Below are 25,375 nucleotides of genomic sequence, written 5' to 3' on the forward strand. Positions count from 1 at the left end.
AAGCAAGAGCGAGTCAGTAAAATGCTTCTTATCTGAAGGCTACTTTGAGATAATAAAATACTTTATTTTCTAAAAACTTGTTCCACTGAGAATAAACAGTGATGGTAATAAGATTGTAAGGGTTATATAAAAAAGTAATGATAAGGGTAAAAAACAAAGAAGGCACATTTCTGGCCGGCAGCCTAGCTGTTGTTGAAGTCAATCGATACAAAATGAATTAAAATGTTAGTATTTTCTTATTAGGTCTTGCTTGCATTAATTTAGCAGTTAACGACACATAGCTTCTTTGAACACGCATCTAAATACTTGTTATTTCTTATAAAGAAGGAGAGCGTTAGGATGACACATACCACGTGTCGTCGCTTTAGAAGAAAGCAACAATAACACCATAAATGCCCCCAACGTATAGAAAATTATTCAAGAATCATTAGGACCCATGTCAGGAACACTCACAATTGTTGGCGATTTATTCAACATGTTTTGTTCTTTGAAAATAGAAGTTTTCATTCATCAAATTGAATATTTTTCTGTACGTCAAATTGAATACTTGCAAGGATAAAATTATCAAATCGCAACGTTTTATTCAATCGTTAGAAATTCATATTAGATTGACCAAATCTCCTAAAGACTCATTCTAGGAAGCCTTTGTATAGCACCGTGACACGCAACAAACGTCCTTTCAATCACACTAGTTCGCCTATAAATACTGGTGCATAGAGAGAGCCTATGCATTGCTCATTGCTCACCATCTCAAATCACTTATTCCTCTTCCATCTTCAACAAAACTTACAACAGAACTAAGGATGTCTTGCAGCTGTGGATCAAGCTGCGGCTGCGGCTCAAACTGCAACTGTGGGTATGCATGCATACTTCTCTCTCTTGCAAACTAGAGTGGGTTGCTACTGAGTAATTTCTTGTGCTGATTATTTTGATTCACCGGTTGCAGCAAGATGTACCCTGACTTAGAGGAGAAGAGCGGTGCCATCGTGCAGGCCACCGCCGTCGTCCTCGGCGTCGGGCCCGCGAAGGTGCAGTTTGAAGAGGCCGCCGAGTCCGGTGAGGCCGCCCACGGCTGCAGCTGCGGCGCCAGCTGCAAGTGCAACCCTTGCAACTGCTAAGATGCAAGCGGTCGATGTGTCTGTGGTGATTGTGCCGTGTGTCATCGGGTGTGTGAATAACGAAACCGGCGCTGGCCGTCTGGTTAGTGTTGTGGTGTGAATTGTGAAACTATTGCTACCGCTTTGTGTTTGTGTGCGTGAGCCTATGTGCGTGTGTCTTTGTAATGGTCCATCTGAACTGGGGTGAATATACAAAACAGGTTTGCGCAAGTGTGAGTTAACCACGTCTTACCGATGATTTTCACTTCCATTGAGATTTCGGTGAATTCCACTAAATTTCAATAATTTTAGTAGACACCGAAATACTTACCTTTCGATCAAAATATTTCAGACAAAGGAATTCAAATTTTTTCGAATTTTTTCACAAAATTTTTGAATTTTGGTATGTGCTGAAAATTTTCTGAAACTGAAATTTAAAACCATATACCGACTCTTATTTGTAAGATAGTAAAGATAGAGATAAACATATTCTTTCCTAATGCAGGTGTCACTATATTTCTCTACAATGAACATAAAGGAAAACGCTAAAAAAACTGGAAACTTCCATCTGCAGAGGGATTGAAATAAAGAGGGAGTAGCTTATTAGCTAGACAAGCAGCTCATAGTTCATTTACTTATAGCGTATTTGGTTACATGGATTGACCATAACCAGCCCTGCTAGATGCAAACTCCCGATGTTTGGTTGCCTAATCATCCCTCAGGCGGTGCTTAAGCTTCCCTCGGTCAAGCCCGCTAGGAACGTCTCGCCTGGATGGGTTCTTACATTATAGGAGTAATTGTTATACTAATGAAATTACTAGCAGCAATATGTTTTCTTAGAAGTGTTGGATATGTATGCTTGTGATCAGTTTTGGCCTTCTTCCATGACGAGCATGCTTATTTAGCAGTGTCACGATGAAAAACAGCTTGTCCACTTTGGAGGCTATGCCGCATTGGAGTATGATTTGAGAATGTTGGCTAACTATGATTCACCTTTAGCCATGCATCTTGAGCATTAGTTCATTATTCAGTAAAAGGAATGTTGATGACTATCCCAACAGGTAGAGATAGGAATCATGTACTAAGAATTCCAATCCTCTAAAATATCGACGAAAATCATTTGCATCATTAAGACCCTCTTGGCAGCACAGTCAAGTCCTAACGAACCAAATCAGATACCAAGTATACAAGTACCGGCCAATTTTTTATTTATTTTGAAGTCGGCACTAATACAATTTCTAAACATGGTTGTGTGATGTATTTCTCATGGACGGTTCTGCGAGAAAACGAACATATGACTAAACATGGAGCTAGGTATCTCTAATGCATGCTCCTAGTCAATACAATTTCTTGATAGTAATAGATGTAATAAACACTTCTTCCATCTATTAGTGTTTTCTTTCTAAAAAGAACACTAATAGATGGAAAACACTTCTTAGTTAAGAGGGAAACATGTAGAGAGGTAGGAAATGTAAATAGGATAGACACTGGAGTTCAATCTGTTCAACCGAGAGTTACTAAAAGAATGACAAGAAGAAAGAATAAGGCAGGATAGCGAGTAAAATGCTTCTTTATCTGAAAGCTACTTTCAGACAAATAAGTTGCTATTTTCCCATTTGCGCAAATTGATACGCAACAAAATGTTTCTTTTTCTACAAACTAGTTCCACTGAGAATAAGCAGTGATGGTAACAAGGCCGTAAGGGTTATAAAAAAGTGATGGTAACGGTAAAAAACAAAGAAGGCACATTTCTGGCCGGCAGCCTAGCTGTTGTTGAAGTCAATCAATATAAAATGAATTAAAATGTTAGTATTTTTTTATTAAGTATCGCTTGCATTAATTTAGCAGCTAACGTACATAGCTTCTTTGGACACGCATCTAAATACTCGTTATTTCTTATAAAGAAGGAGAGCGTTAGGATGACCCATACCACGCATCGCCGCTTTAGAAGAAAGCAACTATAACACCATAAACGCACCCAAATGTACAGAAAATTATTCGGGAATCGTCACGACCCACGTCAAGAACACTCACAATTATTGGTGATTTATTCAGCATGTTTTGTTCTTTGAAAATAGAAGTTCATTCAGTAATTTGAATACTTGCAAGGATAAAATTATCAAATTGCGAAGTTTTATTCAATCGTTAGAAATTTATATTAGATGGACCAAAGCTCCTAAAGACTCATTCTAGGAAGCCGTTGTATAGCACCTTGACATGCAACAAACGTCCTTTCAATCACACTAGTTGGCCTATAAATACTGGTGCACGGGGAGAGCCTATGCATTGCTCATTGCTCACCATCTCAAATCACATATTCCTCTTCCATCTTCAACAAAACTTACAGCAAAACTAAGGATGTCTTGCAGCTGTGGATCAAGCTGCGGCTGTGGTTCAAACTGCAACTGCGGGTATGCATACTTCTCTCTTCCAAACTAGAGTGGGTTGCTAACTCAGTATTTCTTGCGCTGATTTTTTTGATTTGAATGTTGCAGCAAGATGTACCCTGATTTGGAGGGGAAGAGCACCACCACTATGCAGGCCACCGTCGTCGTCCTCGGCGTCGGGCCCGTGAAGGTGCAGTTCGAGGAGGCCGCCGAGTCCGGTGAGACCGGCCACGGCTGCAGCTGCGGTGCCAGCTGCAAGTGCAACCCTTGCAACTGCTAAGATGCAAGCAGTCGATTTGTATGTGGTGATTGTGTCGTGTGTCATCGGGTGTGTGAATAATGAAACCGGCGCCGACCGCCTGGTTAATGTTGTGGTGTGGTTTGCTCTTGGCGCCCCTGTGCTCATGTAACTTGTGAAACTATTGCTACTGCTTTGTGTTTGTGTGCGCGAGCCTATATGTGTGGGTCTTTGTAGTTTGTAATAGTCCATCTGAACTGAAGTGAATATACAAAACAGGTTCGTGCAAAGTGTGCATTGTTAGCTAGAAACGGTGCTTAAAGCATCCCTCGGTCAAACCCGCTAGGAACATATTTCAATGTTGTACCCCCTCCTCTACTCCCATTGTATGTGATGAACTGGTGATATATTTCTGTAAAAATACAGTGCAAAGGAATATATTTCTACAAACCAAACAACATACTTCCTCCGTCCGGAAATACTTGTCATCAAAATGAATAAAAGAGGATGTATCTAGATGTATATTAGTTCTAGATACATCTTTTTTTATCCATTTTGATGACAAGTATTTTCGGACGGAGGGAGTACTTAGCAATGTTACTAAGAATTCCAATCCTCAAAAGTTTCCATAAAAAATCTTTGAATCATTAAGACTCTCGCAGCACATATTCAAGTCCTAACAAACCAACGATCCAAAAGGACATAATCAGATACCAAGTAGACAAGTACTGGTCAATGCAATTTCTGAACATGGAGCGGTGTATTTCTCATGGATGGTTCTGTTGGAAAACGAACATATGACTAAACATGGAGCTAGGTATCTCTAATGCATGGTCCTGGTCAATACAATATCTTAACACTAGTAGATGGAAAAACAATTCTTAGTTAAGAAGGAAACATGTAGAGAGGTAGGAGTTGTAGATAGAATAGACACATGCAGTTAGGTCTGGGTTTTTTTTTTTTTTGCGGGTTGCAGTTCGGTCTGTTCAATTGAGAGAGTTGCTGAAATAATGACAAGAAGCAAGAGTAATAATGACAAGAAGCAAGAGTAAGGCGGGATACTGCGTAAAATGCCTCTGCATCTGAAAGCTACTTTGAGACCCAATAAGTTATTATTTCCCCATTTGTGTAATACGCAATAAAATGCTTCCTTTTCTGAAAACTACTACCTTTGTTTCTAAATGTAAGTTCAAAATTGAACTGTCAAAACATCATACATTTAGGAAGATAGAGTGTAGTTTCATTGAGAATAAGCAGTGATGGTAATAAGGCCTTAAGCGAAAGAAAGCCATGGCAAGGGTAAACAAGCAAAGAAGGCACATTTCTGGCCGGCAGGCTAGCTGTTGTTGAAGTCAACCGACATAAAATAAATTAAATGTTGTTTTCGTATTAGGTCTTGCTTGCATTAGTTTCTTTGAGCACATGTCTTTCTTTTTGCGAGTTGAACACGCATCTAATTACTCGTTATTTCTTATAACGAAGGGGAGCGTTAAGATAATGCGTACCATGCATCGTTGTTTTAGAAGAAAGCACCAATGACATCGTAAACGCCCCAAACATACAGAAGTTTATACAGAAATCATAAGGACCCACGACAAGAACACTCACCATTATTGGTGATTTATTAAGCATATTTTTCTTCTTTGAAAACGGAAGTTCATTTCGGAACTTCAATACTTGCAAGGATAAAATTTCGAAATCGCAAAACTTTATTTAATCGTCGGAAATTTACATTGGAGTTCCTTGTGCAAATATGCTTGGATACCTCTGTTCTGTCTTGCAAATTACTAATAGTTGTTTCAGGAGAGTTCCCCATGCTGATTTTTTTTTGTTGCAGCAAGATGCACCCTGACTTTCAGAGTAGAGCAGCGCCACCGTGGCCGTCTCAAGGAGGCCGCCGAGTGCGGTGTGGCTGGCCATGCCTGCAGCCGCTGTGCCAGCTGCAAGTGCAACTGCTAAGATGCAAGCGATCGGTGCGCTTGTGGTAATATTGAGACCGACCGGCGCAAGCGATCAACTGGTGCTCAAGCATGCATGATTGTGGTGTGGTTTGCACGCACATGTGTTCTTGTAATGGTTCATCTTAAGTGAAAATAGAGAGTAGGGTCGGTACGACAACAAGAGCAACTCAGCACTAAAATTGGCGCACCCCTGGTGAACTTCAACATGAACTGGAAACTTGATGAGCCATGTGCATTTGGTTGAAATGTGAATCTTAAATCTTACAGTGCTAAATAGAGGTGTGATCTACTACTATTAGTCAAATGATAATCAACCAATTGCTTGCCGTGGATTTGATCATCTGGGCCACTGTTGTTATCATGTTTTGAACCTCATCGGTCAGCATAACGGGAGCTCACAGGAATATGCCAGTGTACCACAATACATGTTAGATTCCAATCAAGTATAGATCACTGATGAACAAACCACACCAAATAGACTGCTCAATGAAGAACAATGCATGCAAAGACACATTTTATAGATAAAGAAATTCTCATAAAGCTGCAAATATCATTTCCAATCCAGCAGCATGACAAAACTTAGGTAACGACATAGATATTCTTTGGTCATACAGAACACTGGATTAAGTTCAAAACAGTAGATCCTAGCGATACATGAGACATATCGACCACCAGAAACTCGTCCATCTTACTTCTCAACCTCTCCCTCACCAGCCTTGACGTTGTGCTTCCTTGAGTACCTCAGGTTCCTCAGGAACTTCGGGTCCATCTAAAAGGAAACAATAAAGAGGCATATATCAGTAGGCGCAGACAAACAGAAATCGCAAATATTTCACAGGCTAAACTCCCAAGCCTTGCATTAGATCCCTACCACACAGGGTTAGGAATAGAAAGTCCAATAGAAATAAGATGCGGGTAACAGACATACACGAGACATCAAGAACTGCTCTATCACAAGCTGAGTATTTTCAGACACCAATGTCATCACTTAACATACCAATTCAAAAACCAAATCCTAGAGTACACTCTCAATTGCAGCATGATAGGGCACTGCAGTTATAGTTCACATCATACCTACGGAATAATAACTAATCTACAGGAGAAAACTAGACCAAAGGGCCTAGATTCTTGCACATAATACAGTTTCATCCAGAAATAAATGACCCATTTTGACATAGCGCCAACTATTGACCACAACAATTATCTAATGTAACAACAGATTTGAACAACCTATCTGTCCCGTGCACTAGAATCGAACAATGCTACCTCATATTTCAGGGTCGTACTCCAATTTGTCCACGACAGGTTCACATTTCTAGCATGATTACAGATAATTGCAGGAAAGAAACTAACTAACCCAGATTGAAGGATGCACTGCAAACACTTATCCACGACATGAACAGCAAATCTGAACCAGAAAGTAGGGGAAAACAGAACAGAGACAAGCTCGGGATCTAGGGGCTGCTTGCTAAGCAGGATGAACGTACCCCCTTGGTGGAGGCCTGGCGCTGGCGCTTGGGCTTCTTGATGCCGTTCCTGTGCGCCTTGTACGACTGGTTGTGCGCCGTGTGGTTCTTCGACTTGGCCATCTCCGATCCCTTCTGCTGCGGCTCCTGCCAACCACAAGAGGAACGAGAAACGGCTATCAATTCAGATGATGCGCTCGGATGAGACGTGAAGCGACGAGACGGAGAAGAAGGGAGGGGATGAGAGTTTCTCACCGGTGCGCTGGGGTTCGGCGGCGGCGGAAGAAGGGCTAGGGTTTCGGGAGATGGCGTGACCTCGATGCCTGGTTTTATATAGACGAAGGGCTGGTTTGCCCTAGCCCGCTTATGGATGGGCTGGAACCCCGCCCATTCCAGACCCACGGGCCGCTTACGGATTGAAGATTCCATTAAAGGCCCATCCTACCAGTCAATGTGGCCCAACTTCTTTGCATGGGCTATCCAGCCGTAACACTGCTAAATGTGGGCTAACTTCTCAGGATGGCCTGTGCAAACGTTGGTAAAAGAAAGAAGTATCGTTTTTCCCCCTGAAATCCTTTCTAATGGACCAATTTCCCCCTCAACTCTAATACCGGATCAATCACCCCCTCAAATATCTAAAACCAGATCAATCACCCTCTAAAGTGGTTTCATACTTGATTTTGAGTGGTTTTGACCCATACCGTGCATTTTTCTTGGGTTGACCGTGCACTTCGCGTCGCAACAGTTGGATGGAGATGACCGCTTCAGTGCACGCGCCCAGCTCGTCGTCTTCTTGGTCTCCACCGGGCTGCAGCTGAAGTACTCCCGCTCGATGCATACGACGACTCCCGATGCTTCCCGTGAAGCCGTTCGCGTGCTGCTGCTCAGGTCTGACCGCTCGCGCGGGAAACGCTTTGTGCGCCTCGCACCGCCCGGACCGGCGTCCCGCCTGGCTGCTGCAGGAGATGAGCCGCATCAGCACCGCCGACGCGCGCATCTGGCCGCCCGCGATCACGCCCTGTTGCGCCAAGCCCGCATCCTCTTCATCCCGCCAAGTGGCGACGGTGTTCGAGGCGGCGGCCACGCGAGCGTCATTCTCGATGAGCGTCTCCAGCGTGTCGGGCCTGCTGGATGACGACGGCGGCGAGATCTCGTCGGCTCCGAGCTCGTCGTAGTGTGTTGCGGCGGAGATGGCTCGAGGTCCCGGTGCCGGCCTTGTTTCTCGCCGGTCTGCATGGCCGTGTCCGGCCCGGTGCCGATGCGCGCGGCTGCCACCACGTACTGGCCGAGGTCGAAGGAGCTCCATTTCTTGCGCCGGTCGTGGGCCCTGCTAATGGCCGCTGTAGGCATCTTCTTCTCGTTCCCGGCCTGGCAGCTGGAGGTGAAGGAGGACGAGGATGCGTCGGCGGAGATGTCGCGCAAAATCAAGTACAGGGAGGAGGTGGAGCAGCTTGGGGCCCTTGAGCACGTACTCAACGCCGTTGGCGGGGTGCACGGGGTCGTCGGTGGTGAGGTCGTGCCAGACGTAGTCGGTCTTGTAACTCCGCTTGGAGGACCAGGAGTAGGCGTCCGCCATGCCGGCGCCTTGGAGCACGGTCAGCCTAGTCAGTCAGCGAGAAGAGCACGGTATGGGTCTAAACCACTCAAAATCAAGTCCAAAACCACCTTGGAAGGAATTTGATCCGGTTTTAAAGATTTGAGGGGTTGATTGATCCGATATTAAAGTTAAGGGGGAAATTGATCCATCAGAAAGGATTTCAGAGGGAAAACGATACTTCTTTCTTGGTAAAATGGGGCTTTGTTTTGGCAGGGACGCTCATAGAGTGAGTAAATTAGGCATCTATCCCTAAAAAAAATCTCAAAAAATCCCTCAAAAAAATTAGGCACCTATCTCTCTGTTTTTCTCAAAAAAAGAATATATTAATATAAATATGATATTTATTATACCCACTTCCACGATAACAGACATCAAAAGCAATTCAAAACATCAAGGATAATACAACTAAATTATTGAAAAATGGAAGAAAAATATGAGCAATGACGATCGACGTCGAACACCACAATCACCCGTAACAACAGTAGGATCATGAAAATGATTCTCCAAGCAAAACCTCCCTGAAGGAAACAACACGACATTATCGTCGTTGTTACATTTGACCAATATTTTCTATTTCTACTTATAAAGCTTGGAGTTGATCAGATATTGCTTTTGGCTCTAGGGTGTATATGCTCCTGCGCACTAAAAATGTATCTTGATAAGGTCAAAAAAATTAAAAAAATATATATGTGTTCATTATCACACCCAACTGCTACCTACAATTTTTCAGGGCGAAAGCTTAAGCATGTTGACCTGTGAAAAAAAAGATATGTTAAATGACAAATGTTACCTTCAGATGATACACTTAATTTTGTTTTTTTTATCGTGAAGCACTACTATCCCATTTCGCATGAAAATTGGCAAGCACGCTTACTACACTAACGTGAATCATCTGGCCTCTTCAATAGCCAACAACCTTGTGTACTGTGCATTTGGTTCTTTCGGATACTCTGCTCCAAACACTCGCACCACGACGCAGGAAAACTTGATAGTAGTCTTCAGGCATGTGCTCTCCCCCATCCTGACCATCTCACCAACGGCGTCTGCGGCAGTATCAAGTGCAAGCATCCTCAGAGCCGTCGTGCACGTCTGCGTAGCAGAGAAAGAAAATCAGCCGTAGCAATCCCTTTTGAGCTTGAAGTAGTCATCGTATGCCTTCATTCCCTCCATAATGCGCAAGAACAATGCTCTCCGTATGCGAAAACGGCGACGAAACCATGAATCATCTGAAAAAGTTGGGTTCAGAGCAAACTAATCCTTCTGCAATAGTCGTGCTCCGAACACCCTATCCCTATTGATCACTATTCTACCTTTGATTGAGCCCTTGAAGTTAAGAATATGCTTCCCTTGCGGGTCCATTACCTCTTGCATGCTCATGTCCACTTCTTCGTCTGAATTCGAGTAATCGAATAACTCATCTTGAATAATTTTATCAAGCTCTGTCGGTCCATACTCCTCGTCCGACAAAGCATCGAAATTCATCACTTTCCCTAGAAAATCACAAAAAAAATCCGGTCAGGCAATGTGTCGAACACATAGAGCACAAGGCGGAGCCAGAGAGTTGCGGGACGTACCGTGACGTCTGGGGGCTGGCAACGACGTCCACAACGACGAGGACGGGAGAGAGGACTGCTCTGTCAGAGGTGGCGGCGCAAAGGCTAGGAACGGCTGCAGAGTGCGCGGCGCGGCGAAGCAGCGAGACAAACGTCGAGGAGGAAGAAGAAGAGAAGAGAGAACAAATGGATCCGATAGGTTGATGGATTTGGTGCATTTTCAAATGGGGTCGGGCTGTCGGGTCTAATGTGGTGGACGCGTTCGGGCGTCCTCATATCCGTCCCATATTTGGGCTGGATATGAGGGATGCCGGGTCAGCCTTGGCATTTGAGACGCCCGTCCGAATCAAAGTTTTGTGACCGGTCGGTCCGTCCGGACGTTTGAGACGGGTTTGAAACGCCCGGCTGTAGCTGCTCTCACGACGCATGCAGATCCATGGCCCGGTCATCCACGCTTCGTCGAGCGTCACCGGCACTGTTGCCCAGAGTACCTCGCGATCGAGTTTTTTCTCCACGAACAGAACAGGTACGCACATGTGGAGGTGGAGCTCAACATGTAGGTAGGCAACCAGCCAAGGCCCCAGGTTCAAATCAATTTCGCATCTAAAAGTGCACTGCCATACGTGTTCCAGAAGACCACACCACACCACTCTCACCCTAACCTTTGGATCGTCTTGGTCATAAGTTTAGGTAAGCTCGACTTGGCGTGCTTAGGAGAAAAAACTACTAATAGTAAGCGTACTGGTTAGGGTTAACTGCCGTTCGTACGGACCGGTAGCTAGCACGGCTTGGATTCGGGATCACCGGCGGCCGGAGAAGAAGGTACGACCCAGGGCTCATTAGCCATGCATAGGTCTCAGATACTAAGAAAAATGTGATGGATCTGCAAATGGTTAACTGTTAGGTGATCGGCATGTGCGCTCATCGCACGCAAGCAGGCAATTTCCAGAAACTAAAGCAGGTCGGCTACTTGACATGTACCCCTCCCTCCCTCCCTCGATCACGCACGGTTTGCAAGCCGGTCAAGAGTGAGCTCAACGACACGCGGTCGAGCTACGTAGCATAGCCACTTCTGGACTTCTGGCGTTCTGCGCAAAAGAGGAGCAGGCTGTACTCGACTGCGACTGCGACTTTTAAATTGGCGCGCAGTATAGAACGGATGAATCAGTTTTTGCTGTGCGTCGTCAAAAGGTCTCGAGGCCAAGTAATCGACTATGATGGCAAAATTTTGGTCCCCTGAACTTTACCAAGTCCGGTGAAATTTAACCGAGATTCAGTTCGAAACAGGCTATCGCCCCGCTTTACATATATAAGAGCATCTCCAACAAGCGCGCCAAACTAGCACCGAGCCGCAAAATTCCCTCTTTTAGCGTGTGCGCAACCGGAAGAGCTGCTCCAGCGGACGCGCGGCATACGTAGTCCAGCGCGCGGGCCGAAACGCAATCGCGCGCCGCTTATTTGCTGCGCCCGCTCCCACGCGCTGGACTCTCGCGCACTCGCTCGCACCTCCCACCCCCCCTCCAGCCGCGCCGCCGCCGCCGACCGCGCCACCCGGCGACCGTTCCGGCGCTTCCCCAGCCTATCCCCGCCCCGCGCGCGCTTTCTCCGGCCCCCCTCTAGGCCCGCCGCCCCGCGTGCGTGCTGGCACGCCGACGAACAGCGCCCGCGCGCTCGCTGCCGCTCGGCGCCCGCTAGGTGTTCGACAAAACGCCTAAAAGATATGTATTGCTCAAAAGCCATGAATTTCGTGCATGTTGATTGTAGTTTTTTATTTATAGCATAGTATTCAACATTGTAGATGAGTTCGTCGTATGATTCTTCCGAAGAAGAATTTGATATGGAAGAGGAGGAGGATCTTGCAATGATCCTAGTTATGCATATTAATAAAAAACCGAAACACGGTGGTTCGGTTATGGGTCGGCAAAAAATTTGGAGGGATAGGATCGATGCCCACAACAGATTGATCAGGCATTATTTTGCGGAGAATCCCACATACCCTGAGTCGTATTTTCGTCGCCGGTTTAGGATGAGCACCGAGTTGTTCAGGCGCATTGCAGAGAAACTAGCGAGCCATGACCGCTTTTTTCAGTAAAGGAGGAATGTCGCCGGAGAGCTCGGGCATAGCACCTTTCAGAAGGTGACAGCCGCTTTGCGTATGTTGGCATACGGTATACCGACTGATCTAGTTGATGATCACTTGGCTATGAGTGAGAGCCAAGCTATCATGTGTGTCAAGCGCTTCGCAGTCGGAATTGTGCAAGTGTTTGGCGAGGAGTATGAGATCTCTCACCGCTGAAGACGTCTCACGGCTTTTGGCGATGAACAAAGCTCGCGGCTTTCCTGGCATGCTTGGCTCAATAGATTGCATGCATTGGAGTTGGAAGAATTGTCCAAAGGCATGGCATGGGCAATTCCACGGCCAAAAAAAAGGGTTCCACTATAATCCTTGGAGCGGTGGCCGATCAAGAGACTTGGATTTGGCATGCATTCTTTGGAATGCCTGGATCTTTGAATGACATCAATGTTGTCAACCGGTCACCACTGATGAGTAAGATTGCAAATGGGGAGTTGCTACCGGTGCAGTTTGTAGCAAATGGCCGTACATACAACTATGGCTATTATCTAGCGGATGGCATCTATCCAAAGTGGCAAACCTTTGTCAAGCCGTTGAAAAAGCCAGAAGGTAAGAAAAATCTTGATTTCCACAATGCTCAGGCGGCGGCTAGAAAAGATGTGGAGAGAGCTTTTGGAATTTTGCAAGTCCAATTTGCTATTGTGAGAGGACCGGCTAGATTTTGGGATCAAAAGATGCTTTGGTACATAATGCACGCTTGTGTGATCATGTACAACATGATCATCGAGAAGGAGCGTGGCCAAGATGTAGACTACTCTCAGTATGAGCTCTTGGAACATCCGGTGCGAGTGCGACAAAGGGCTGAAAGGGTGGCCCGTTTTGTTGCCTCCTATCATGCCATTCGACGTCCCGCAGCGCATAATGATCTTCAGAAGGATCTCATTGAGGAGTGGTGGTGTCGGTGTACCAGAGTAGGGGTACCCTTGTACCCCGAACTTGTGCACGGGCAGTCGCAGCGTCCCGCGGCAAGGCCTGCCAGGCCACCGCCAAGACTCCCCGTGGTCCCCCTGAAGACCATTCAAGAACAAAGTACTCAAGACAAGACCCCGGCAAGAGGAGCTTGCCGGGAAGAAAGCAAGACCCCGGCAAGAGGAGCTTGCCGGGAAGGCCATCAGAAGCGTCCCAAGGCCCCGGCAAGAGGCGCTTGCTGGGAAGGCCGTCCGAAGCATTCCAAGGAACTTGCCGCGGCGCGCTACGCGCCCCGGCAAGGCCCGGTGAGCGACAAGCTCCCGGAAGCGACAAGTCGACGACCGCGGCAAGGCGCTTGCCGCGGCAAGCCCCCACTCCACGGTCGCGCTCCAGCACACCCACCCACGTGTCGCTCCGGAGCCCCTCCCGAGCGCACGTGGCAGGAGGCTGTGCAGCTAGGGGCGTGCGGTGGCACGCAGGCGCTGACAAGACAACCACCGTGGCAAGACGGTGGCGTCCCTAGCGGTCCCTTTCGGTGCTGTCTAGGCGACACAGACGAGCATTTAATGCTCTTGTCCCCTGCCGTCAGGGTTAGGTATGATAACACTGTAGCAGCTAACTGTGCCTACTACAGCACCTAGCTGTGCCTACCCACGGCACCCTTTCCATTTTTGCCCTTGGCCCCCGTTGCTCCATGTCGGTAACCCCTTGGGTATAAAAGGAGGCCCGTGTGCAACGTAGAGGGGGGTCGGCCACCTCGAGAGCCCTCGCGAGGTTTAGCATTTCCACACTCACGCTTGCCCTCGCTCCCGAGCGAGAGATCAATACCAATCCATAAAGCAGGAGTAGGGTTTTACGCATCCTTGCGGCCCGAACCTGGGTAAATCGCTTGCGTGTTTCATCTCGATTTACCCCTCGCGCGACCAACCGCCCGCTTGCTTCGCCTCGATCTGCTCTTTGCGCAACCTCCGCCCCCCGCCGAACCAAAAGGGACCCGGTCCGCCGGTCCCATAGGTGCCCGTGGATCAGAAACCCCGGCAGGTGGGCATGGAATGGACGACAAAGAGCATAATGATTTGTGCGTTCGTTATTGTATTGTTGAATTATTTATTGTGTTTAATTGCACTATTTGTTGTATTGAACGATAAACTGTTTGTTTGAGTTGTAATAAACGAAATTGAATTATTTATTTTTGTTTGTTTTTGATTTTTTTGCTTTTGTTTTTGAATGCATATGTTGTTTGTGTGCGTCGCGCGCGCTGCATTTTTACGCGCTGCTGGAGCGGCGTCCGCGCGCTGAATTTTAGCGCGGCTGCTGGAGCCAGTGCTGCGCGCCGCGCCAAACCAGACGATGCGCGCGCGGTATATGTGTTTTTTGCGCGCGGCGCGACCGGCGCCGGTTGGAGATGTTTAAAGCAACAACCTCAAGTTATACAGCGGAACGATACAATGTGATGAGATAGCCCTCTGACACAGTAGACCCTGAAATGATAGGCCAACATAACCATATGACTACGTGGCCGAACACCTAAGCACAGGACGACCAGATTACAACGCGTGCAATAGACGCTCTATTTTTTAGGTCTGCCTGAATCTCTCGGATTATGAAATGCTGTGGAGCTCCTGCTACCCCTCTTTTTCCGAAAATTTGTGGTTCACTTGAATGTCTCAGATTGTTTCCATGCGACTGGCACAGTGGGGTTTCCGCACAATCATTTGAAAACTGACCATTGCCATTGCTGCCTACTTGGCGCATCAAGCATTTTGACAATTGCCATTCTCCTCTCCGCGCCTACCTGACGCGTACGTGAACAATGCATAAAGATTACTCCCGCCCCGTCCATTTTTCAGACCAATGCAGGTGCCATGTGTGCGTATCGTATCTGCACTGCCCACACCACGAACAGAACTGGTGAAAACTTGTGAATCTTGGTAAGAAGTAAAAACACGCTTACCATTCCTCATCCATCGGAAGCCCTGAACTGAGGCATCAAGGTACAGAACTAGGTCTGGCATAGTCAACAGAACTAGGTCGGAACTACACCCCGATGCCAGTTTAGGTGTGATTTTATTTTTCTGAGAGAAGTTTAGGTGTGATTTTTTTTTGAGAGAAGTTTAGGTGTGATTTATGCAGACGTCCTCAGGCAACACAAGTCCATGGAACAAGTGAAGAGTAGCTGGTTCTTGTATACCAAACACCGGCACCTGACTGGCACAGACCATCATTTTTATATGGCACTGGGCCATGCAGTCGCAGCTCACAGGCCCATATATAGCATCGATCATGGATCCCTGGAATAGAGCAAGTAACATCCCAGGCCACAGTTGTTTAAGCATCTCATAAGCTTAAACCAATAATCTGCACAGATAGGAAGTGCAGGCTAGAAGCAACAGGCTGCGAGAGCTAAGAAGATCTCTTGTTGCCATGGCTTCCTTCAAGCTGGTACACTTGTGCTTCACAGCCGTGCTGCTCTGTGTTGCCTTCTCCTGTTGCAGAGGTAAGTAAAGTTGAGCTCTACTCTGGCTGCTTCACTTTGTCTGTTCATGACCCGTACCATGGTTTACTGTCAGAACCACGTTACTAATCTGGTTCTCCTCTGGTTTCAACAATGCAGGGCAGGGAGGAGGTGGCGGCGGTGCCGGAGCAGGAGCAGGAGCAGGAGGCGGAGGGGGGTCGGGCATCGGCGCAGTAGTACCAGGGACGCAGGACTCGGTCCAGATCGTGGCGCAAGCCGCTCTCTGCTTTGACAACAGACCAGTAATAATAGCCTCTCGTCTGCACTTACTCGTAGTCAGGGGCATCAGCGGCCGGCTAATGGGTAACAAATGTTGCGTGCATGGCAGGTGCTCACCGGGTGCCTGCAGGCGATGGGCATCAACGCCAGCAGCGGCACCGGCGCGAGCATGCCGCCGCCTGCTCCGGGCGGCGCGGCGACGGCGATCATGTGCAGCCCGCCGTGCTTCGGGCACGTGACCATGATGATGAGCTGCGTCAACGCCATCTTCGGCAACTTCGTCAGCTACAACCCCGGCCTCATGCAGGGCGTCCAGGCCGTCTTCCAGATGTCCTGCGGCAACGTCAACGGCCCAGGAGGAGCCGGCGGTGCTCCCGGAGGTGGAATGGGAGGCGGGCCGGCTGGTAACGCTGGCGGTGGTGCTGCCGGCGGTGGAATGGGAGGCGGGCCGGCTGGTAACGCTGGCGGTGCCAGTGGGGGAGTTGGAGGCGGGGCTGCCGGTGGCATTCCTAACGGCATCGGCGGGCCCGGTGGCATTCCTAACAGCATGGGCGGTGCCGCCGGCGGAGGCGGTGGCGCGTCCGGTGCCAGCGGTGGAGGTGCCAGTGGCACTACGAACACCATCGGCGGGGCCGCGGGCGGAGGTGCCGGCGGAACTAGCGGCGGGGCTGGAGGCGGCAACGACACTACCAACGGCGGCGCTGCCACCGGTGCCATCGGCAGCGGCAACATCACAAGCGTTTCACCCAATGCAGGTAAGACCAACACCTAATCCCCGGAGCAAAATTTCAACATTTCCTTCGAGATCGAGAGACCATTGGAACGCTGCAACACGCGACGAAATATTCAGTGTAGTAACATTTTTGCGTGAACGGACGTGCGCTTGCAGGCTCGCACGTGGCGGTGAGCAACCAAAGCCAGCCGACCAGCGGCGCGGACGGGCCCACTCTCAGCCTCAAGGGCGGCTGCTCCTCCGCCGTGCTGGCGATCTGGGCCGGCGCATGGCTGGTGCTCTTCTAGGTCTGACAGCAACGGCGACGGGCACGCTGCAGCGGCTGTGATCTCGTTTCTTCTCCGGATGACATACTAGAGTGTTGATTTTATCACCGTCAGTGAGCAAGGCTGGATGATCTTATATGTAACCGCAACGCCCGATTCCCTCGTCTTGATGAATGATGTCTTTGCACGTGTTGTTTTCAGCCTCCTTATGTTGATGGCTTTTGTTCAAAAAAAAAAAGATGTTGATGGCCTGGTTGTACTTGATCACTCCTATAACTCGGATCAGTTTTGTCCAGATGATCCAACTGGGTGGCACCTCCATCGTAATATTTTCTTCATGATACTGGTAAGAGCAACTCTAGCAGACTCTGCATCCTCCCGGTCCACAAAACGTGTTTGCAGTTCACGCAAAAACGCCTTTGTGAGCCGGCGCGGACGGCCACAGTTACAGAGCCTGCATAATGGAAAGACATTACCAAATCTTTGCTAGAATAGCAAAACCAAAGAAAACAAGAATCACAAGTATGCATTTTAGAAGATTTCCAATTTCTATAACTGCTCTCACAAGTTGGACTAATATCTTCTTCATGCATTCATTGTTGATTTGCGGATTCTGCATTCTTCTTTCTTCATCTTTGGTTCGAAAGAAGTAGACGTTGCTTTCCCTCTAGTTGCACATGCAGCCGTATCATTGCCTTCGATTGTACTAAGAAGTGCACTAACATCTATTAAGTTTCTTTCTATCAACAAATCAATGTATTGGCCTTCCCAAAACCAAAATGAGCATCCATCGTCCTACACAAAAGAATAAACAAGCTCGAAGTGAGCTATCGCAATTGAACTAAACAATGAGCTATGAAATGAGCTACCGCAAGTGCACGTACCCCGTCATTTTCGCATTTGAAGAACACCCATCCGAGGTGCTTCGGCATGCCCGAAGTGAGCCGCAACACTTTCCGCGTGCAGTCGTCGCACTCTATGAGCGGCATCGGCAAGCCACAAAAATGCCGCGCGAGCGTCGAGCCCGGTGGACGGTCAGACGAATCCTTGCCCGCAAACCTTCGGCGGCAGCGAGCGGACGAACCGGTACCTGCATGCGGCGATGCACCCTTGCCTGGGCTGCAGGAGAGGCTTCCCGACCACTCCATCGCTTGGGGCAGCAATCGGTGGCCGGAAAAAGCCAAATCCGACGATCTGCGATGAAGTGCCGCATATCTGCAAATCCGGCGGCCGGCCGCGCAGGGGGAAGGGAGGGGAGGCCTCGTGCGCGTGGCGGCCTTCCGGCGTGCTCCTGCCGGCTGCTTTCGCCGGAATTTTGGGCGGCGGCCGGTAGCGGCGCGAGGGGGGAGAGGAGAGGTGGTTGGTGGGGAAAGCGCGAGGTGAAATGTCCCCCCACCAACCGCTTCCACTTATATGCAGGGCAACGCAGCCGCGAGGGGGAGACCCGCGTTTTCCCGAGTTAGGGTCGGGATTTTGCCGCGCCCCCCAAAAAATTTTACGGGCCGGGGCGGGATGCGGGGTCTGATCGGGCAGATTTTTTTGCCCCGATTTACATTTTAGCGGTTATTTTACGGGTCGAGGCAGGATGCGAGGTCTGCTAAAATTGCTCTACGATGCTTGTGCTATGCTACGGGATCACAAATGATCAGTGGGCATTGCCATCCTACTTTAGGTGATAATCAGGAGATCGACGAACGGCAACAAAAGTAGACATTGATTGAAGCCACAGGTGCACAATCACAGATATCGTTTTTTTATGAAAGGCATATGCCCAGATTTATATAGATATAAAGCCCAAACGGCACCAACCAGAGTTCAAACCAACAACACAAGGTCAAATCCCGGCCACTCGGCGAAACTAACATCATAACAGAGTTTAAACCACACTGACGCAGTAGCAACAAACGAAGAGGCCCGCATGCCCCTGACTACGAGCAAGCAGAACCAAAACAACTTCCAAGTCTAGGAGACCGAAGCGTGATCCGTGCGGGTGCGGCAAATGGAAATCGCCAACGCCCTAACACGAGTGATCCACAACTACGTGGCCTCCATGTCATGCTCCTTAATCAAAGATACGGCCACTTAGCCTCAGGTTTTTTTTATTAATTGAGCCATGAGGAACTTACCAATGGTGCATGTACTGATCTCTCCGTTATTTTCGTTTCCTTTTTGGTTTCGGTGCCAGGTCTATGAGACTGGTGGATGAGACCAAGAGCACGCCCAGAGCCAGGGTGGAGAACAACACATTCTGCCTATCCATGCACTTCCAATGCATATATGAAAAGGCAATCAGAGAGTTCAGTGGCGGAGCCAGGAAAAATAGATTGAGGACGGTCAGAGTGTAGTGAATCCATGTTAGGAAGGGCCAGCTAGTTAGAATGCACCACATGCATATTAGGCTTAACACAATAGTGTTAGGGGGGAGATGGCTCCCGTCCCCCTATCTTCGCCACTGAGGGAGCTCACCAATCAAATTAAGCAGCAACGATCTAAGTCGAACAAGAAGGTTCTAAGTTAATGAAAGAGATTCTCATCGATCTCAACTGCTATGATCCCCTGCCCTCTGCAGAGATGGAGTCCATTGGCCGAGCAAGTCAAGGAGGTGCTCCGGGACTACCCTGATCTCGAGCTCAACGAAGGCAGAAAGGTTGGTTTATTGGCCAACAGTGCATCGATCATGGAGTTAATTATTAGTGCTTAATAAATCATGTTATTTAACATTTGTTCATTCAGCCTATGAATATTGAATCTAGTGGGCTCAGTACACCATCTATATGTGATTATACGATGCAAATAGTGCTTATAATACACCCAACTATAAATAACTACTGAATAAATACAATGTGGTGAAGTGCACCAAGGAGGGTGGCATCTGCACCCTGACCATGTTGATTTCTTGTTCTGCAAATCCTTTTTTTCATGTTATTTAAGTATGCGGATATATTGGGCCCTTATTTTTTATGGGCCCTAGGCCGCAACACCTTTTGTCATGGCCTAGGCCTGACCGTGCATATATCATGACGCGGACCCCTGCTTAATCTAGTCATGAGCGTCATACTTGAAGGGATGGCGTGCAGGGAAGCACTTTGTGCAGCTGAAGACCTCCTGCTACATCAGTTTGTGGTAGCGTCAGATGCAAAACAAATAGTTCGGGATATTATTCAAGGTTCTCATGGCAAACACGGAGCAATCATAAGCGAGATCAAAGCCCGCTCTACTGCTTTTTCTTGTAGTTCTATTTTTGAAGGCCGGGATAGTAAGATAGAAGCTCATAGTTTAGCTAGATTTACTCTTAATTTATCCTTTGGGCGTTATGTGTGGTTTGACCAACCACATGATGTAAACATTATCCCACTCTCTGTAGATTATGAGGACTAAAATTAGGCCTTACCCCTAAAAAAAATCTAGTCATGAGTGTAGCTTACATAGTACTTCATGTGTCGGATATCAGTTTCTGAGCCCGAGCTCAGCTGATCCTGATATCCACACCATAAGTTTGCATGTGGATCTGTGCTCCAAGATGTATTCCCTTACCGTATATTTGTAGAAATATGCCAGTCCCCCGATGCAATGAATGCGACGGCCGTCACGTTGTGCTTGTGGATCAGGTTCTCCGAACACGGCTCAAACATATTTCTGAGCCTGCCTGAGCCGTTCAAAGTCACCCATTTATTATGCCATGGCCCAATCACCCATTTAACATGATTTTACCGTACATGCAACTACATTGTTTAATCAAACAGGCCCATCACCTGAGCTAATTGCTCCAGGCAAAGAGAAGGCCGTCGCATGCACACAGTCCAAATTTTCTTAACCATGGAATTACATATACTTAATCCTAAAGGACGAACAACTGACAGGCACGAACGAGCAGTTCATCCCTTTCATGTCGTGCAAATTCAGAAAAACAAAAGCGAGATTGCATCCTTTACATTCGATTTTGATGCCATACTACGCCTGCGTACGCCGTCGTTTAGATGCCATGCTTCTCACTTCCTCTTGTTAGCGGATTCAGTTTCCTCCCCCGCATTCAGTACATGAGATCCATTCTCCACATCAGACTCACCGCCGTCCTGGTTGATCTCGGCGTTGGCATCAAGATTGTGATTGACGAATCCTTCCTCGGCGGAATATTGGACTACCTTCTTGTCCAGCTCCTCCTTGAACACACTAAGCCGATAGTCAGCCCGTTGGATCACCTCTCCCTAAAAATGCCTTCAGTCATTCTGTTAGTAAGAAAGTTGTACCCCAACACACAACAAACGAAAGTATGGTCCCCCTCCTTCACCTCCTTGTGCCTACAGATGTGTTGTACTCCAAGCGCTCGATGCCGACTCCATTGCAAAAGAGGCTGCTACCTCTTGAGCACTGTGTTGGTTTTCCTTGAAGAGGAAAAGGTGATGCAACAAAGTAGCGTAAGTATTTCCTTCAGTTTTTTAGAACCAAGATATCAATCCAGTAGGAGGCCACACGCAAGTCCCTCGTACCTACACAAACAAATAAGAACCTCACAACCAACACGAAAAAGGGGTTGTCAATCCCTTCACGGACACTTACGAGAGTGAGATCTGTTAGATATGATAAGATAATATTTTTGGTATTTTTATAATAAAGATAAAAAGTAAAGATTGCAAAATAAATGGTGCAAGGAGTAATTTTATAACGGGAGATTAATATGATGGAGAATAGAACCGGGGGGCATAGGTTTCACTAGTGGCTTCTCTCAAGATAGCATAAGTATTACGGTGGGTGAACAAATTACTGTTGAGCAATTGATAGAAAATCGAATAATTATGAGAATATCTAGGCATGATCATGTATATAGGGATCACGTCCGTGACAAGTAGACCGACTCCTGCCTTCATCTACTACTGTTACTCCACACATCGACCGCTATCCAGCATGCATCTAGAGTATTAAGTTCATAAGAACAGAGTAACACATTAGGTGAGATGACATGATGTAGAGGGATAAATTCAAGCAATATGATATAAACCCCACCTTTTTATCCTCGATGGCAACAATACAATACGTGTCGTTACCCTTTCTGTCACTGGGATTGAGCACCGCAAGATTGAACCCAAAGCTAAGCACTTCTCCCATTGCAAGAAAGATCAATCTAGTAGGCCAAACCAAACTGATAATTCGAAGAGACTTGCAAAGATAACCAATCATGCATAAAAGAATTCAGAGAAGATTCCAGTATTGTTCATAGATAGACCTGATCATAAACCCACAATTCATCGGATCTCGACAAACACGCCGCAAAAAGAGTTACATCGAATAGATCTCCAAGAAGATCGAGGAGAACATTGTATTGAGATCCAAAGAGAGAGAAGAAGCCATCTAGCTAATAACTATGGACCCGAAGGTCTGAAGTAAACTACTCAGACATCATCGGAGGGGCCATGGAGTTGATGTAGAAGCCCTCCGTGATCGATGCCCCCTCCGGCGGAGCTCCGGAAAAGGCCCCAAGATGGGATCTCTTGGGTACAAAAGGTTGCGTCGGTGGAAATAGGGTTTCGTGGTGCTCCTGGATGTTTTCGGGGTATATGAATATATATAGAAGGAAGAAGTAGGTTGGTTGAGTCACGAGGGGCAACGAGAGGGGAGGGCGCGCCCAGGGGGTAGGCGCGCCCCCTGCCTCGTGGCCGCCTCGTTGGTTTCTTGACGTCCACTCCAAGTCCTCTGGATCATGTTTGTTCCAAAAATCACGCTCCTGAAGGTTTCATTCCGTTTGGACTCCGTTTGATATTCCTTTTCTGCGAAACACTGAAATAGGCAAAAAAAACAACAATTTGCACTGGGCCTTGGGTTAATAGGTTAGTCCCAAAAATAATATAAAAGTGTAAAATAAAGCCCATTAACATCCAAAACAAAATATATAATAGCATGGAACAATCAAAAATTATAGATACGTTGGAGACGTATCAGAGGCAGATGACTACAAAACGCCGTCCAGTTAGAATTTCTGCGATGGGATGAAATGGCAAGTGGAAGCTAGAAACCGCAAAATGTTCGTACCTTAATCTCCAGTTCTTCGACAGAGCCACCGCCTTCAGACTTCCTAGTGGTGCCACTCCTTGCAGATTCAACAGACGAAGGCGCCATTGCAAGTACCGATAGCTTCAAAACTTTTAGATTGCACAATAATGGTGAATGGCACCAAGCATTACTAGGAATATAAATGTGAACGGAAGTTACCCTCAAAATATGGCTGCATAACATCCCAGTGTTCAAAGTGGCCACACTCACATGTAAACTCTGTTTTGTCTTCGCTTATGTTCACCTCGTACTGAACCCTATTCCATTTCTCTCTCGTTGCTGCATTGTTGTGAACCATGGCATATTTCCTCATCTTCTCTACTTCTGTGACATTGTACGTCGTCCCTTCAATTAGTTGACGACCAAACTCTTCAAGAATTGCCCTAGTGTATATTTTACTTTCATGTCGCTCTATGATACGTCCATTTTGCATCATGCTTTTATATCGATATTTATTGCATTATGGGATGTTATTACACATTATGTCACAATACTTATGCCTATTCTCTCTTATTTTACAAGGTTTACATAAAGAGGGAGAATGCCGGCAGCTGGGATTCTGGACTGGAAAAGGAGCAAATATTAGAGACCTATTCTGCACAGCTCCAAAAGTCCCGAAACTTCACAGAAGCTATTTTCAGAATATATAAAAAATACTGAGCGCAAGAAGTTCCAGAGGGGGCCCACACCCTGGCCATGAGGGTGGGGGCGCGCCCTACCCCCCTAGGCGCGCCCCCTGCCTCGTGGGCCCCCTGGTGGCCCTCCGATGCCCATCTTCTGCTATATGGAGTATTTCGTTGAGGAAAAAATCATAAGCAAGCTTTCGGGATGAGACTCTGCTGCCACGAGGCGGAACCTTGGCGGAACCAATCTAGGCCTCCGGCGGAGCTGTTCTGTCGGGGAAACTTCCCTCTAAGAGGGGGAAATCATCACCATCGTCATCACCAACGCTCCTCTCATCGGGAGGGGGGCAATCCGTTGGGGAACGTGGTAATTTCAAAAAAATTCCTACGCACATGCAAGATCATGGTGATGCATAGCAACGAGAGGGGAGAGTGTTGTCCACGTACCCTTGTAGACCGAAAGCGGAAGCGTTAGCACAACGCGGTTGATGTAGTCGTACATCTTCACGATCTGACCGATCAAGTACCGAACGTACGGCACCTCCGAGTTCAGCACACGTTCAGCCCGATGACGTCCCTCGAACTCCGATCCAGCCGAGTGTTGAGGGAGAGTTTTGTCAGCACGACGGCGTGGTGACGATGATGATGTTCTACCGATGCAGGGCTTCGCCTAAGCACCGCTACAGTATTATCGAGGTGGACTATGGTGGAGGGGGGCACCGCACACGGCTAAAAGATCAAACGACCAATTGTTGTGTCTATGGGGTGCCCCCTGCCCCTGTATATAAAGGAGCAAGTGGGGGTGCGGCCGGCCTAGAGAGGGGCGCGCCAGGAGGAGTCCTACTCCTACCGGGAGTAGGACTCCCCCCTTTTCCTTGTTGGACTAGGAGAGAGAGGGGAAAGAGGTGGAGGAGAAGAAGGAAGGGGGGCGATGCACCCTTCTCCTTGTCCTATTCGGACTAGGGGGGAGGGGGCGCGACCCATGCCCTGGTCGCCTCTCCTCTCTTTCCACCAAGGCCCACTAAGGCCCATTAAGTCCCTGGGGGGTTCCGGTAACCTCCCGGTACTCCGGTAAAATCCCGATTTCACCCGGAACACTTCCGATATCCAAACATAGGCTTCCAATATATCAATCTTCATGTCTCGACCATTTTGAGACTCCTCGTCATGTCCGTGATCACATCCGGGACTCCGAACAACCTTCGGTACATCAAAACATATAAACTCATAATATAACTGTCATCAAAACGTTAAGCGTGCGGACCCTACGGGTTCGAGAACTATGTAGACATGACCGAGACACGTCTCCGGTTCATAACCAATAGCGGAACCTAGATGTTCACATTGGCTCCCACATATTCTACGAAGATCTTTATTGGTCAGACCGCATAACAACATACGTTGTTCCCTTTGTCATCGGTATGTTACTTGCCCGAGATTCGATAGTCGGTATATCAATACCTAGTTCTATCCTTACCGGCAAGTCTCTTTACTCGTTCCGTAATACATCATCCCGCAACTAACTCATTAGTTGCAATGCTTGCAAGGCTTAAGTGATGTGCATTACGAGAGGGCCCAGAGATACCTCTCCGACAATCGGAGTGACAAATCCTAATCTCGAAATACGTCAAA

The 25,375-nt window shown here is 47.6% G+C and overlaps 4 protein-coding genes and 1 pseudogene across 5 annotated transcripts; 3 read left to right on the top strand and 2 right to left on the bottom strand.

Moving 5' to 3' along the window:
* The first annotated feature begins 697 nt into the window (after window positions 1-697).
* Window positions 698-1,328, top strand: LOC125534449 (metallothionein-like protein 1). Its single transcript, XM_048697675.2, has 2 exons — window positions 698-856; window positions 947-1,328. The coding sequence occupies exons 1-2, from the start codon at window positions 804-806 to the stop codon at window positions 1,116-1,118; spliced, it is 225 nt and encodes a 74-aa protein (XP_048553632.1). The 5' UTR covers window positions 698-803; the 3' UTR covers window positions 1,119-1,328.
* A 2,021-nt stretch (window positions 1,329-3,349) lies between these two features.
* On the top strand, window positions 3,350-4,012 carry LOC125514276 (metallothionein-like protein 1). Its single transcript, XM_048679597.2, has 2 exons — window positions 3,350-3,508; window positions 3,593-4,012. The coding sequence occupies exons 1-2, from the start codon at window positions 3,456-3,458 to the stop codon at window positions 3,762-3,764; spliced, it is 225 nt and encodes a 74-aa protein (XP_048535554.1). The 5' UTR covers window positions 3,350-3,455; the 3' UTR covers window positions 3,765-4,012.
* A 2,158-nt stretch (window positions 4,013-6,170) lies between these two features.
* LOC125514264 (uncharacterized) lies at window positions 6,171-7,594 on the bottom strand. Its single transcript, XM_048679577.1, has 3 exons — window positions 7,405-7,594; window positions 7,171-7,296; window positions 6,171-6,452 (listed from the first exon to the last, which is right to left on the bottom strand). Exons 1-3 carry the CDS (start codon window positions 7,576-7,578, stop codon window positions 6,372-6,374), a joined length of 381 nt encoding a protein of 126 aa, XP_048535534.1. The 5' UTR covers window positions 7,579-7,594; the 3' UTR covers window positions 6,171-6,371.
* A 143-nt stretch (window positions 7,595-7,737) lies between these two features.
* On the bottom strand, window positions 7,738-8,755 carry LOC125532879 (protein SOSEKI 5-like; annotated as a pseudogene).
* A 6,842-nt stretch (window positions 8,756-15,597) lies between these two features.
* On the top strand, window positions 15,598-17,334 carry LOC125534460 (uncharacterized). 2 transcript variants are annotated; one of them, XM_087538521.1, is made up of 5 exons: window positions 15,599-15,839; window positions 15,957-16,099; window positions 16,186-16,468; window positions 16,520-16,831; window positions 16,966-17,334. In XM_087538521.1, exons 1-5 carry the CDS (start codon window positions 15,767-15,769, stop codon window positions 17,094-17,096), a joined length of 942 nt encoding a protein of 313 aa, XP_087394647.1. In that variant the 5' UTR covers window positions 15,599-15,766; the 3' UTR covers window positions 17,097-17,334. The 2 variants fall into 2 exon arrangements, with proteins under 2 accessions (XP_048553639.2, XP_087394647.1); XM_048697682.2 differs by having other exon boundaries at window positions 15,598-15,839; window positions 16,186-16,831.
* The last annotated feature ends 8,041 nt before the right edge of the window (window positions 17,335-25,375 follow it).

This window comes from Triticum urartu, chromosome 1A (assembly GCF_056163025.1).
Source record: "Triticum urartu cultivar PI428250 chromosome 1A, HENAU_Tu73, whole genome shotgun sequence".
Lineage (NCBI taxonomy): Eukaryota > Viridiplantae > Streptophyta > Magnoliopsida > Poales > Poaceae > Triticum > Triticum urartu.